The sequence below is a fragment of the Littorina saxatilis genome, unplaced genomic scaffold (assembly GCF_037325665.1).
Source record: "Littorina saxatilis isolate snail1 unplaced genomic scaffold, US_GU_Lsax_2.0 scaffold_1457, whole genome shotgun sequence".
Lineage (NCBI taxonomy): Eukaryota > Metazoa > Mollusca > Gastropoda > Littorinimorpha > Littorinidae > Littorina > Littorina saxatilis.
Genome location: NW_027127146.1, coordinates 7501 through 23722, shown reverse-complemented (window position 1 = coordinate 23722; position 16222 = coordinate 7501). Strand labels below are relative to the sequence as shown.

The following is a 16222-nucleotide window of genomic DNA, read 5'->3' as shown; positions in this document are numbered from 1 at the left end:
TTTTTGTTTTTTGTGTGTTTGGTTGGGTTTTTTTTTCGGTTTTTTTACACTTTACTCAAAGACATCGTGAATTGGGATTGTGATGTTCTGAAAGTGATTACGATTTTGAGAGACACTCAGCACTGATCGCTACAAACGGAAATTTCCGGACTGACAGTGTTTTGCCGATCTCGCTTGTAACTGGATTTTCTGTTTGTTTTTGTTTTTTTGTGTGTTTGGTTGGGGTTTTTTTCTTGGGTTTTTTACACTTTACTCAAAGACATCGTGAATTGGGATTGTGATGTTCTGAAAGTGATTACGATTTTGAGAGACACTCAGCACTGATCGCTACGAACGGAAATTTCCGGACTGACAGTGTTTTGCCGATCTCGCTTGTAACTTTTAATCTTATTCATATACATGAAGAGTTTGAAACGTGGGCATATCACAGTTTGGAAGGTAGGGATTCTGATAGATTAAATAAAAACTGTCAAACTTTTAGGCATGGAATTCCCCTTTGAGAGTATTTGTTGTGGTAGTACTACTACTATGAATTGCTTTCAATGTTTTCCCATAATATTATAAAACCAGACAAAAGTTGTTGTTGATTTCTGTTTTTGTTAATGTCAACTTTTTTTTAAACCTGTGACAACAGCTCTATAACTCACTCTGTCCTTCTGTTGGTCTGTCTGTCGGTTAGTCGGTCTGACCGTCTGTCTGTCTGTCTGTCTGTCAAAAAAATTGTCAAAAAACCGGACATTTCTGAGAGGGAGACAGCGCTGACATTGCAAGCGGCCGCAACAGGCTCTCATCACAAAAACAACTGCAATGCAAACATTACCGCCCTGGTAGTCCCCCTTGCTATGGTCTGCCTTTGTTTATTGCGTACTCAGGAGTGTCAACTTTCTTGACATGACATGACATCGCAAGATCGCCAAAGGATTTTTTTCAGGGGTAGACAAATTAGCCCCATTTTATCAAAGGGAAGGTGCAGGTGGAGATAATTCAAGGGAAGACAACTCTGTCTTACCTACAAACATTACGGCCCCCTTTATTCACTCTCGCGATGCTTCACGCATGTCAACTTTCCTCAGAATGGACCAGCAACAAGGGTTTCATTCTAGAATGGCACCCCTGTACTTGCGCAGGGTTAGAATTCCAACCTGGACCCGGTCCATTCTAGAATGAAACCGGATTCTAAGAACGCGCAGAACATATATATTAATATGGTAAACCAAAATGAATAGATAAAAAGAAGAGAAACAAAAGTAAAAAGGGCAAAGAAAAAAAAGAGACAATTAATGCAGTTTTTTTCGGCAAATTACGCTGGCTTTTTGCTTGACACAATCAATCACATATAACAAGAAAAAAAACACACCAAAAAAACAAACAACAACAAGAAATAAACGAAAAACAAAAGGGAGGAAACGACATATAAAAAACAACAAGACAGAGAGAAAGGACACTTCAAGGCAAAACATAAAACCACAATGTCGTCATGTTGTTTTGATTGGTTTGAATAATGAATTTTCAATATCGCCCGCCACTTTATTATTTTGTCTCTAAGAGCGCAATCATAAGTTTATCTTGTTGTGTACCTTTACTATATTATACAATCCATGGCTTTTTAAACTTGTATCTGAATAAAACATTGTTCAAACCTAAGACGTCATCCACTATCCAAATAATTGTGGCCATTTCTGCGACTTTCGACTTTGTTGACTGAAGCCTCTGATTGCAGAAACGGGAAGTCAAAGTTGGACCAAATTGTAGACAAACTTTACTGTGCTCACTGACTCCCACTTCAAGCTGAATTTCTAAACGTCCAGGGAAGTACATGTATCAGTGATAGCACATATATTGTAAAACGGATGAAACGTATTGAAAAACAGTCTTGGGATGCACATGAATACATTAGACCACAATGACATTTCGTAGAAATGGCCACAGTTATCATCTCTTGCATGCCAATTAAGGGATGCAACCAGGGTAACAAGGGAGACAACCAGATAAGACTCGCGCTGCCGTCGTTGATGTATTCAATGGTTAATTAAAAAATAAAACAAGGACAAAATCTCCTAATGAGAAAAAAAAAGACTTCATGCCATGTCCGTCAACGTCGTCATCATCCTCTATAATCGATCCAGATCTATCCAAACATCACAAGCCCTTGCACGACAAGGGAAGCAACCAGGGCGACAAGGGAGACCACCAATCCTGCTCCGCCGTTCAGGTATCTGGTGAACAGGTCTTTCTGAGCCTGCTTGTACTCCTTACTGTCGGTGTTACCCGCATACTCCTTCTCAAGCTTCGCATAATCTTGCACGAAATTCTCGTTGTTTTCAAAATTCCTCAGGGCCTCCTGTTGCTCGCTGCTGAAGCTGGATACAATATCCTGGAGCGAGGACGGGAGTTGGCCAATGTTGAAGTTCGACTGGAACAAGAAAGTGTTCACAAGAATGATGAACTTCAAATTCAACGTCAATCTTGGCCACAGTGGCCATATACAAACATACACCATCGTATCATCCTGTTTTTCATTCTGCCGCCATACATTTAGTCAAATATTGACTTCATGTATGTAAGAAGGAGTATTTTTAGAGCAGGATGACATGGTCAGCTAAAACGCACTGGTCGTACGTGCACACGCACACAAAGAGTCACAAAGACTCAGACACAAACACACACATCGAAACACATTATAGGCACGGGTACAGACAGACAGACACAGAACGACCGACAGACAGGCAGACATACAAACACTCGCGCTCGCGCAAACGCACGCACCCACGCCCACTCACGCACGCACGCACGCACGCAAGTACGCACACACACACACACACACACTCACACACACACACACACACACACACACACACACACACACACACACACACACACACACACACACACACACCTGCTCACTTCTCTGAACTCCTCACCGTCTATTCTCCAGCAAGACAACTCCGTGCCTCTTCTGACTGTCTCATCCTCACCATTCCACACACCAAAACCAAAACATACGGACAACGCACTTTTACTTTCTGCACACCCAGACAATGGAATTCTCTCCCCTTTCACATCCGCCACTCTCAGGCACCCCAAGCATTCAAACGAGCACTTAAAACGCACCTCTTCAAGAAATACAACCCCTGATTTTGTTTTCTCAGTCCATCAGTAGGCTACATGTAGTGTATTTGTTGTTTTAGTGATAATGTGATAATGTATATAAACATCTAGGGCTGTTTTCAGTATTGTTGATAACATGTTCTGTTTGATTAAGGGTATTCAGCTGGTATTTCCTTGTTTTCACTACCTATTTTATTCATGTTTTTATTACTTAGTTAGTGGAAGAATCTTTTGTAATGTATGTTTGATGGTGTATGCTTTTAATTAAGCGTTGCTGACTATGAATGTAGATGTAAATGCTTGTATAACTGTGTTTTAATTTTAAATGTGTCAAGCGCAAAGAGCATAATTGTAAAGTTATGATGTTGCGCTATATAAATGCTCATTTATTATTATTATTATACACACACGCACGCACGACCGCACGCACACACACACACACACACACACAAGATACAAGATACAAGATACAAGATACAAGATACAAGATATTTATTCACCAATTTTGCAAAAGGATTTCATCTTGGCACGGCACGGTAAAAATAAAATAAAAACCAACCAGACACATATGCAGACACACATCACCATGCATGCATGTCATACGTACATTACACTGTCATGCACACACAGACACAACTCACACACACACACACACACACACACACACACACACACACACACACACACACAATTATTTACATTCTCACACATAACCAGCCACATATCTACATCACAAATTCACATCGTCGCCTTGTAAAGGTAAAAACCATATCAGTTTAAAAGGGGTGCCCGTAATATCAATACAACATTAGTGAATACTAGAACAATACCTAAAATTTATAATCCATTTAAAAGTAAGTAGTACACGTAATTATTATCATTTAGTCAGATCATCACATAAAATTATATAATCATGATCTAGCCAGTTAGACAGTTTAAAACAACAGTATTAACAGACTATCACAGATCTACTCAAGCACCTGAACCTAGAGTCGCATTGCACAAAACTACTACCATCACAGAACTACTCCAGCACCTTAGAAATAAGGACCATTCCACATTGCACATATTTCCACTATCACAAGTTATGAGAACAGTAATGGAATGCCGTGAAAGGACTAAGTAACAAAAGAACCCCCCCCCCCCCAATCCTGTAACTACAGTATATTACAACGTCTTCACTACAGGAGTTGTCAGTACAGCATGGGGGATGAAGCTAGAGCGAAAGCGACTAGTTCTGGCTTTCAAAGCTCTGTAGCGCCTACCAGATGGAAGAGGCTCGAAGAAGTGGTTTGCCGGGTGGGAGGGGTCGCGAACAATCTTTCCTGCTTTTCGACCTGAGCGCAACTCAAAGATAGAGGCAACGGAGGGGAAGTCACAGCCCGCGATTTTGGAGGCTGTCCGCACAATGCTCTCCAGTAGCTGTTTCTCCTTCTCAGTGGTGCTGCCATACCAGACCGTGATAGAAAAACACAGGGTGCTCTCAACGACTGCGCGATAGAACTGCGCAGACGAACCCACGCACAGAGACGCACACACACACACACACACACACACACACACACACACACACACACACACACACACACACCTGCATATTGTCAAATGCCTGATTAGCAGCCTGGTTGGCGGTATCCATTGCATCCCGTTTAAAGCGCTTCGTTGCACCCAGTGCATCTATAAACAATAGATACAATTTCAGCGTTAATAAATGGTGTGTGTGTGTGTGTGTGTGTGTGTGTGTGTGTGTGTGTGTGTGTGTGTGTGTATGTGTGTGTGTATGTGTGTGTGTGTGTAAGTGTGTGTGTGTGTGTGTGTGCGTCTCTGTGCGTGGGTTCGTCTGCGCGTCAGTGTACGTGCACGTCAGTGTGTGCAACAACAACGCTCAAACAAGAATAGCAAAACATTATACTTACAGGGAACCAAGACCAGTAGGTACAAAATGAAAACAAATCTGAACTCCATATTCGTAGGAAAAAAGACACCACTTTTCGTGCTGTAAATCTTCAGAAACAAAAGAGCACACACTGAGATGATCACACCAACAACAGTAGTCGTTAAACCCAACGCGTGCCTTTTAGGGAACGAGTATTGGCTATAGTCCTGCCCAACGTTTTCCTTAGGTACCTCCAGCATTGTGCACTGTCATTGCTGGTGTTTGTTCAAACATAATGCATTTTGCAATACAAGTACCGGTACTGTCTTTAGAATAGACCATATCTACCAGACGGGAAAGAAAAAAAAAAAAAAAAAAAAAAAAAAAAGGACTTTCTCGTGCATACTATCAAACCGTGTGATAGACTGATCTAAATCAATCACTGAAGCAAACGAACACTAACAGACCCTTGTTGCACTTCAGCTTTAGGACAAGCAAAGGCACACATGCAAGACACCGGTTTGAAGGAATTAAAATCACCAGTGTCTTTACCCTCCATATGTTCAAGAAAAGGTTCTATAAAGACAACCAAACATGTGTCTGCTTTGTTAAGTTATCCTGCTGCCAAAAATACTCTAGAAAGAAATAAGAACAAAAGTTCCTCTTCTGTAATGTACCGAGTTCAATATCGGGTGCCTTTGCCTCTGAATTTTCCTACATAACAAGTTTAGTTTTTCCCGTATGGCAAGGAACACTTACTAGCGCAGTGGTTAGTGAACTGCGGTAAGAGTCGTGAGGTCGTAGGTGTTCGAGCCCTGTCAGCGCGGTGTTATTACACCCCCGGTATAGGGGTGTGTATAGGATTCGGTCGATGTGTTTGTGTGTTTGTGTGCGCATATAGATCTCAAGAATGAACGGACCGATCGTCACCAAACTTGGTGAACAGGTTCTATACATTCCTGAGACGGTCCTTACAAAAATTGGGACCAGTCAAACACACGGTTAGGGAGTTATTGGTGGATTAAGATTCTACAAGGACTTATAGAGGGACATATTAATGGTCAAAGGGAAATAACCTTCTCAGTTGGTGGCAGTGAGAATGGTTATTTCCCTTTGACCAACGGGGGTGTTTTTCCTACCTCGGAGGAATTTCTTGTTTTCTTTTTGTTTTCGTTTTAACTTTGTTTTATTTTTTTTACTCTCCTTTCTTTCGTTTGATTTTACTCTCTTCATTTCTATTCCAAAGCATTATTGGTGAGCAATTGCAACACTGACTAAAGCAGCTCACGTGGCACTGATTCGGTATTGACTACTGCGGAATTCGTTTGCCAACCACTGAAGCAACATGAATCACCGAACCCGAGGCCAGAAGCAACATTAGTTAACAACATTTAGTACATTGACCCCCCCCCCTCTTTTAAGACCTCAAACAATCTGAGAAGTGAAGGTCTTAAAAAGGAGGGAGTCTTAAAATGGGGTCATGTTTACAGAGGTTATGAACAGAAAGTCTACAAAAGCAAGCCTTAAAGGTCCTTGTCTACATTTTTATACCGAAATCGCCATTTGACCATTAAAATGCAGAGTCTATTATCTACAATTATCAACAATACACCCCCTTTCGATCAGGAAAGACGAAGCCAATGTAGCCGTTTGAAAATTCATTGTAGTATTCCAGCGTAGTACTCATAGTAGGATATCCTTATTTGGAAAATGCCAAGCGCAAAACTCCTCTCAAATCCCGTGCATTTCGTGCGTTTAAAAACAAGCGTGGACAGCGCTCCAGTGTCAAACTGTTGCTGCACTTGTTTGGGCGTGGCTATATACAGGACTGGGTGGCCGAGTGGTAACGCACTTGCGCTCGGAATCGAGAGGTTGCGTGTTCGACCCTGGGTCGGGCCGCTATTTTCTCCCCCCTTTCCTAACCTAGATGGTGGGTTCAAGTGCTAGTCTTTCGGATGAGACGAAAAACCGAGGTCCCTTCGTGTACACTATATTGGGGTGTGCACGTTAAAGATCCCACGATTGACAAAAGGGTCTTTCCTGGCAAAATTGTATAGGCATAGATAAAAATGTCCATCAAATACCCGTGTGACTTGGAATAAAGGCCGCGAAAGGTGAACATTCGCCTAACAGGCTTGAGGTTTGCTGGTCGATGTGAATGCGTGATATATTGTGTAAAAAATTCCATCTCACACGGCATAAAGCGCTTTGAACTTCGGATAAGGCGCTATATAAATAAAGAGAATAATAATAATAAGCATAGTGACATGAATTTGATTGGTCAGTATTTTTAGGCAAAGCACATGTTCTCAGCAAACAGAAAACAAAATATTGGAAGCGTGAGTCACGCTACCCAAAAATAAAATCTTTTTTTACATATATTTTTTTTCTATAACTTTTTTCCCCATGGTTCATTCATCATCTGACATAACTTTTTAGCGAAATCTAACCATAAGATTATTGAAACAAGTCGCGTAAGGCGAAATTACTACATTTAGTCAAGCTGTGGAACTCACAGAATGAAACTGAACGTAGTCCGCCGCTAGTGCAGAAGGCAGTGAAAGTGACGAGCCTGTTTGGTGCGGCAGCGGTTGCTCTGTGCTTCATAGCACGCTTTACTGTACCTCTCTTCGTTTTAACTTTCTGAGCGTGTTTTTAATCCAAACATATCATATCTATATGTTTTTGGAATCAGGAACCGACAAGGAATAAGATGAAATAGTTTTTGAATCGATTTCGGAAATTTAATTTTGATCACAATTTTTATATTTTTAATTTTCAGAGATTGTTTTTAATCCAAATATAACATATGTATATGTTTTTGGAATCAGAAAATGACGAAGAATAAGATGAAATTGTTTTTGGATCGTTTAATAAAAAAATAATTTTAATTACAAGTTTCTGATTTTTAATGACCAAACTCACTCATTAGTTTTTAAGCCACCAAGCTGAAATGCAATACCAAACCCCGGCCTTCGTCGAAGATTGATTTGCCAAAATGTCAATCAATTTGATTGAAAAATGAGGGTGTGACAGTGCCGCCTCAACTTTTACAAAAAGCCGGATATGACGTCATCAAAGGTATTTATCGAAAAAAAGAAAAAAATGTCCGGGGATATCGTACACAGGAACTCTCATGTCAAATTTCATAAAGATCGGCCCAGTAGTTTATTCTGAATCGCTCTACACACACACACACACACACACACACACACACACACACACACACACACACACACACACACCACGACCTTCGTCTCGATTCCCCCCTCTATGTTAAAACATTTAGTCAAAACTTGACTAAATGTAAAAAAGCAAAAATGTAGACGACCACCTTTAAAGGGGAGAGGTCTTACATTGGGGGTAGGGTGGGGTGTCTTAAAAGGGGGGTGTTAATTGTACATAACACATCAACATGGAAACACACAGTTAACAACAAAAATTAATGTGTTTTAAATGTGGCAAAACATAAGTCTGCAGGGTTAGCATCGAATTACTTCGACAAAAGCTCGTGACACCTACGAACCGCATAGCTCGCTACGTGACTTGAGTCGCTCATCAGTCATCGTGCTGTTGCCGAAATACAAGTCTTTCTGAGTCTAAGCCTGATCTAGATGGATATATTTTATCAGATGTTATCAAAATGCAAAAAGAGTTAACATAAGGCCAAGGTATGTTTTATAACTGAAAACATTAAAAGCTAGGGGGCTTAGAATAATCCAATCAAAAGAGGGCTGTGGGCAGAACCCGGAGTTTACGAAACCAAAACTATGCACAGACACAATTTTTCAAAATGTCTCTAATAAAGCCTCTTTGACATTGTGTTTAATAATGTACCTTAAACTCAACAGTTAAACATATGAACATGTACGGCTTGTAAGTGTATTAACTTTGCCAATGAATTAAACGAACGCGAAGCCGGTATAAATTGTTGCACAAGAAAATTGGTTGATTAAATGAATAAGGGCCGAAGCTGTGGTTCATTTTAATAGTGCAAACGTTCTCTTTGAATGACGTACAACGAGTCAGTTGTTTGCTTTGAACGAACACGGACACATGTTTTGTTTGGGCTACATGTGTTGCAAAGTATTTGAAACAGCGGTATTACTGTTTAAACTACTCACTTATCGCCCCCCCCCCCCCCCCCCGGCGCAAATCAAGAGCACACGATAATCCCAAAGAAATGACACTCCTCTTTCTCTCCCTCTTATTACTTACAGTTATACTCGCACACCTGCGCGCGCACACACTCACATACACCTGACACACACGCAATCACTCTCGTGCGCACATACATCACACATAGCGAAGTCATGTATTGATTTGGGCAAATAACGAGGGCAGTTTATTCAAGAGAATACCATCTGACAATGAGAGATATCATTGTGCAGTGATAAGTCCCATAAGTCCACAACAAAAAACAACAAACATTTGGTTACACTAACAACAAACACAAGGAGCCCTCACTCAAAGATTTAAACACCGTGAATAATGATTACATAACATTAACAAGGTTCGAGTCGCTTCATGCACAACCTCACTTCAAGTGAAGGCACAAACAGGCATGCATTTGCCTCAAAATTAAAAACATCATGCAACGGATTGCTAACAAAATACAACGGTGGATGCCGGGGGTGGATGGGGGGTAAGAAATAGTTGGCATATGCCCGCTGCGCCGCGCTGGTAAGGACTGACCACAATGTGTTGCTCTCCCGTTCTTATAGACCCCCGCTGATGCATCACACGTGCAAGCCCCCCGGCAACATGGACATTGCGGCTGGGCTATTCTCCTTGACTTTCACAAGTCCTCCTCTCCCCTCTCTTTCTAATTACGGGCCTAAGTGTTGATATCCTGCTTTTCTACCCTCTCTTCCCTACCTGCCAACACTGATCCCTTTAGGCCTACCTCAAGTATCTAACATCCTCCTCCTCCACCCGCGGCTAATCTGTCTCGTTTAAATAGAGTTTATCTGACGCTGTCCGCTCTATCTAAACTCACACTTAAACTACTCACTTATCGCCCCCCCCCCCCGGCGCAAATCAAGAGCACACGATAATCCCAAAGAAATGACACTCCTCTTTCTCTCCCTCTTATTACTTACAGTTATACTCGCACACCTGCGCGCGCACACACTCACATACACCTGACACACACGCAATCACTCTCGTGCGCACATACATCACACATAGCGAAGTCATGTATTGATTTGGGCAAATAACGAGGGCAGTTTATTCAAGAGAATACCATCTGACAATGAGAGATATCATTGTGCAGTGATAAGTCCCAAATTAGAGGTACTACTCGTTATTCAGCCCAACTAAAGACAGTATACTAGGTTAGAGGTGGGAGGTTTAGGATTGTTGTGATGTTATACATGAAGGAGTTGCCTGGGCTACATGTGATCTATAAGATGATCTTTTTGTGGCAGCTGGTCTAAGTAGCCTAAGTACGCGTTGCTTTTCCAATCCCCCATCACCTTGACAATTTCCCCCGGCACACCACAACTCAACGCCCACGCGGCACCACCCCGCCGAAAGCTGTGGCTGGAGAAGTTTCCCCCAGCAACAGCGGTAGTCAAGCGCAGTTTCTTATTAAAGTCTGATCCTTTCATCGGGAAGACCTGCGCCTTGGGGTCCATCGGCCCCAACAAAGGTAACACAGCGGTCACGGCAGACACTGGACACAAGGGATGGAGTGACATTGCCGGGAGCTTAATTTCAACAGAGCGCTCTTTACGCTGAATCGTTTTGCTCCATTGGAGCGTTATTGACATGCCCGTACCCAGAATAACCACCTGGTCTCTTGTGAGCTGCTTACAAGGATCGAAGTTCCCGTTGTCCTGAAACAAGTTCGATCTCCGGAGAACTCCGAAAAAAAGCACCAAACACGCAGCCCAGAACACAATATCTTGCCTACACTCAAGGTCCAGCTGGCTTTTTATTATGTGTAGTAATTCAGGGGTGATTGGGGTTTTCTTATCAGTGGCACACCCCTTGCATTTTTCGATGCCCTTAAGTGTTGTCTGGACGTACCACGAGTCCCTGAATGGGTGCGGCACGCCGCTTTCAAGATGAAGAATGCGAATAATGTTGATGTATTGCTTGATGGAGGACGGTTTCAAACCTCGGGCTAGGTACGCTGCGTATTGCGCAACAGTCTGCTCGTTCACAGGCACTGGCATTATGTCCATCTCCGCACAGAAACGTAAATACGAGGTAAGGTGGATGCGGTAAGTCTTCCTAGTGTTATCAGAAAAGGCACTTGCTCTGTAATCCAACACTTTGCCGTCAGTTGCGCCCCTAATGGGGGCTGCTGGTCTGAAAAACAAGGAACAACAGGGCTTGGTCAGACATATGGTCACACAGGTTGATGTCGGGGGGTCTCCCCCGGTGCCAGAATGTCAACAGACGCACTAAGTCTTCGCGCCGTCTGGGCTCATGGAGGCGGGAAATTGTGTCAGCCATGATGTTTACACTACCAGCCACATGTATCGCCGCGATTTTGCAGTTCACTTTTGCACATTCCCACGCCATTTTACGGAGCAGACTGTTCACATACTTATTAGTCGATCTGCCCTTATTAATGATAGCTTTTGCGACAGTACTATCGGTATGAATAATCACTTCTTGTCCGCACCACATCGGAGCCCATCGTGTCACTGCTTGCACCACAGCGCACACTTCTTTATAGTTAATATGTAGCTCCTTTGCTGCCTGCATGTCTTTTTCAAAGATGGTGTACTGCCAGTCACCTTGCCAAAAGGCACCCGCTGCAATATTACATGCATCTACATGAACATGCTGTTTTGCATTGTGAAAATAATATACTGTGCCGTTAAATACATGCATAAAAGAAAGCCACCATTGTACATCCTTATGAAATTCGCCAGATAGTTTCGCTTTGTGTCGCTGCTGCTGAAGGGGTTTAATCGTGTCCAGTATCCGCCGCAGAAAGAATTTTCCTCCTCTGACAGCCTGACAGGCCCAATTAAGGGACCCCGCTATGCTTTGTAGCTGAGTTTTTGTCGCGCGCTTCTTTCCTCGGATCTGGAGGAGTCGCTGCCGCAGTTGCTGCAACTTGTCACTTCCAAGTGACAGGGTGTTGTTTCGCGTGTCGATGTCGACACCGAGAAACGTGATACGTTGAGTAGGCCCCACCACCTTCTTCCAGCTAATGTTGAAACCCAGTTCCCTCAATAATCTAATTAAAGACAGTAACATGTCATTGCACTCTTGTCTGGTAGCTGCTACCAGAAGAAAATCATCAATATACGCTAACACACCTGGCATGCCTTTCCGTGCCATGCATCTGCGAATAGCTTGCGACAGGCGATGGAAGTGTGATGGCCCTACGTTGCTGCCAAAAGGCAGCCGACTGTCAAAGAGATAAGTAGGTTTCTTTTCACCTGTGAAATGCCATTTCAGCCCAGTCATACAATAATCGTCCGGACTGATGCATACTGACCGATAGGCGGACTGCAAGTCTACTTTTGCACACCAATACCCTGTCTTCGCTAGGGCGCACGCGTCAGATACGGTTTGAAATTTAGCTGACTCAGGTATAGAATAGTCGTTCATTGCCCTACCTGTGGGTTTGCTAGCGTCATGGATCAACCTGATGCTGCCATCATCCTTGGGAATCGCAGCGATAGCGCTTACCACAGTTGGTTTTCTACTAGCTACAATGTAATAACCTTTTTCTATCTGATCTAATAGCTCTTTTTCCACAGCTTTATGGTGTTCGTTCGATGACCTATGGTTTGTTTGCTCTACGTCTAGTACGCCTGCCCTACTCTCTTCTGTTACACGGAAACCGTTTCTTATGCCATCTAATAAAAAGGTTTTGTCGTGATCGCCTTCTAGCACCTTGTGCCACATTTAAAATTTAGCATTAATGGAATCACTATTTCCGAGAAATTCGCACTTATTGGAATCTAGCTGAGGGAACGGGCTGTTGAAGGTGGGGCCTACCGTTTTGTCGGCAATTCGTTGCGCTGTGTCCTAGGCTGGGGAGGTGGTAGCTGTCACTTTGTGGTCCTTGCCGGGGTGGCCCATGCCGCAGGTGTCGCAGACGTGGAGGAATCTGCAGCGGGACCCATAGGGACAGTCGCCTTTGTTGGTATACAATAAGCACACTTCCTTCCCGTTGGGTCCCGCTGGTCGCCGGGAACCGCCGCTGGCCGTCGTAGCCTTGCCGCCCTTGTTGTCTTGGACGCCATGCTGGAGCCGGTCCCGCAGGATCACCGTGGACAGGTGGGGGTTGGGGGTTCCCCACTTGAATCCGCTGGACGACTGGCGCCTTCTGTACTCGTCGTCGTACAGAAGCACCGACTGCCACAAGTATCTGGCCCCCAGCTCGCCTATCATCTCTGTGTACCGGAGGTAGGCGGTCGAGTCAAACCCGGGCTTCTCAGCACTCAACTTCGCCATGATGCGTGCGTTTGCCACAATCCAGTGGCAGGGGGAGACTTTGTCAAGTTTTGGTCTCTGGTTGAGTTTTAGGATGACACCTCCCCCGAGTGTCACCTCTTCCTCGGCCGCCATCGACCCCGGCACAAAATCCAGAATGGAGAGATAGGAGGTCTCACCTGTTGGCTGCAGTGACAAGCCGCCTAACAGTCCCTGGAGTGGTTCCACGCTTTTTTCCTCAGTCACCCGCTGGGATAGTGGCCCTCCCCCGCTTCGCTTTTGCAGGGCCGCCACTGCTACTCTCAGCGCTACGTAGTGGCCACGCTTGAGACCCAGGCCCTCCAAATCCTGGGCAGTCGCATTTCTCAGCACATTGAGGGTGTTCAACTCCTCATCCTGGAGAACTTTAACCACCGTTAAAGGCAGATCTGTTGCCCACGCTCCAAATTCGAAGTCCATTTTGTAGTAAGAAATAGTTGGCATATGCCCGCTGCGCCGCGCTGGTAAGGACTGACCACAATGTGTTGCTCTCCCGTTCTTATAGACCCCCGCTGATGCATCACACGTGCAAGCCCCCCGGCAACATGGACATTGCGGCTGGGCTATTCTCCTTGACTTTCACAAGTCCTCCTCTCCCCTCTCTTTCTAATTACGGGCCTAAGTGTTGATATCCTGCTTTTCTACCCTCTCTTCCCTACCTGCCAACACTGATCCCTTTAGGCCTACCTCAAGTATCTAACATCCTCCTCCTCCACCCGCGGCTAATCTGTCTCGTTTAAATAGAGTTTATCTGACGCTGTCCGCTCTATCTAAACTCACACATATACAGTGGTGACTGTGTAGAAAGGCGACTACCATTTGGGCCAGCCATGAGTGTTGAAACATTGCACGCGGGGTATCTTGACCGGCACATTTTAGAAGAAATAATAATGAAAGTAACAACAACAACAAAATTTCAAGCGAAGTGTCCGCAATCTGCATGGAAGAATACACCTTGTTTATCTACAGCGCTCGATCTTTTCTCCTATTTTATTTTGTGTGTGTGTGTGTGTGTGTGTGTGTGTGTGTGTGTGTGTGTGTATGTGTGTGTGTGTATGTGTGTTTGTATGTGTGTGTGTGTATGTGTGTGTGTATGTATGTGTGTGTATGTGTGTATGTGTGTATGTGTATGTGTGTGTGTATGTGTATGTGCGTGCGTGCATACGTGCGTGTGTGTGTATACATGTGTGGGTGTGTGTGTGTGTATGTGTGTGTGTACGTGTGTGTGTGTGTATGTGTGTGTGTGTGTGTGTGTGTGTGTGTGTGTGTGTGTGTGTGTTTATGCGTCCTTGTAAAATAAAGTTCAGTGCAGTTCAGTTCAGCTCGCTAAATTAGATTTCCTCGCGAGGACAATCGCCACACTCGCCAAATCTAGCGTCTAAGAAACGGAGGACTGGCTGAACAAGAGCAGTACAACTATTGAAAGGAGAAAGGCCCAGCAACTGTGATATCCTCTGCCTGCTTCTGTGATTTAGGTCAGCACGTTTTTCGCGTTGAATTGCGTAAAGTTACTGCACACACGTAGGCAGTCTCCAGTTATACGCCAAATAACAGATCGTTATCATATGAAGGGCTGGCTGCAATTTCTGCTAACTCTTAACCGGAGGTCTTGCGTTTGTGTGGTAAAATAAAAATTTCGAAAAGAACTGAAAATAATAACGGCGATAGATTTCGCAACGAAATTATTGTTTATTCACGGTGCGCTGAAAAAAACCCTATCACAGGTACATTCTGGTGGGGAAATCAACCATTCCTGTTTGCAAGTTTTTATTTTTCGTTTTTGTTTGATTGTGCTGTAAGGATTTTGTTTGTTTGTTTGTTTGTTTAACGCCCAGCCGACCACGAAGGGCCATATCAGGGCGGTGCTGCTTTGACATATAACGTGCGCCACACACAAGACAGAAGTCGCAGCACAGGCTTCATGTCTCACCCAGTCACATTATTCTGACACCGGACCAACCAGTCCTAGCACTAACCCCATAATGCCAGACGCCAGGCGGAGCAGCCACTAGATGGCCAATTTTAAAGTCTTAGGTATGACCCGGCCGGGGTTCGAACCCACGACCTCCCGATCACGGGGCGGACGCCTTACCACTAGGCCAACCGTGCCGGTTGCTGTAAGGATATATAAACTAGTTCAGACACATTGAACAAACACGAACTACTTTTTTTTTATGAGAACCGACGGCTGGTTCTTGTTTAAACATATCGCACTTTGCAATGCCGTCTTCCAAAGATTCATATGCAAATGAGAGCTTCGATTAAAATCTAGTAGAGACCTGTTGAGCAAACACTGGACGCTTTTGAGGAACCCACTCTACACGGAGATTTCTGGTGATTTTAAAGCTGGATCCGGACAATACCTCACATATATATGTATTGTTGAATTGCAAAAGCAAAGTCTCTGGTGGGGGTCTGGGGCATAGTTTGACATAGGTGTCAGTAATCAATTATTTCAACAACAAAAATGTAAAGGGGTTTCTTTCTCAGATTTTGTTTTGCCCTCTGTCTGTCTCTCTATGTCTCCGTCTGTCTGACTGATTCAGTTAAATGTGTAATTCCTTAGTTTTGCAAAAGTCAAACTAAGTATGATATGCCTTATTGATACAGGTCTCTAAGTTCTTATTGTAAACTTGTGAGTTTTATTCAAAACAAATGTAATTGGTGTTTTACACGCAATAATGGGGCATGCTGTGACGAGTAGAAGAATGTGGGTTTACGAGCAGAAAAAGCCTATCAAAGTCAAGAATCGTGTTTTTCTTTCTCTATTTTCACCGTGTAGCTTCCGAC

At 43.7% G+C, this 16222-nt stretch overlaps 1 protein-coding gene across 1 annotated transcript in view; it reads right to left on the bottom strand.

Moving 5' to 3' along the window:
* Positions 1 to 1160: 1160 nt before the first annotated feature.
* Positions 1161 to 16222, bottom strand: part of LOC138955610 (uncharacterized) — a 16528-nt gene continuing 1466 nt past the window's right edge. The window contains exons 2-3 of the mRNA XM_070327179.1: positions 4700 to 4785; positions 1161 to 2413 (exon numbers count right to left, since the gene is read on the bottom strand). Coding sequence (XP_070183280.1) covers positions 2129 to 2413; positions 4700 to 4785 — 371 coding nt within the window. The 3' untranslated portion in view covers positions 1161 to 2128. The remainder of the gene's footprint in view (positions 2414 to 4699; positions 4786 to 16222) is intronic.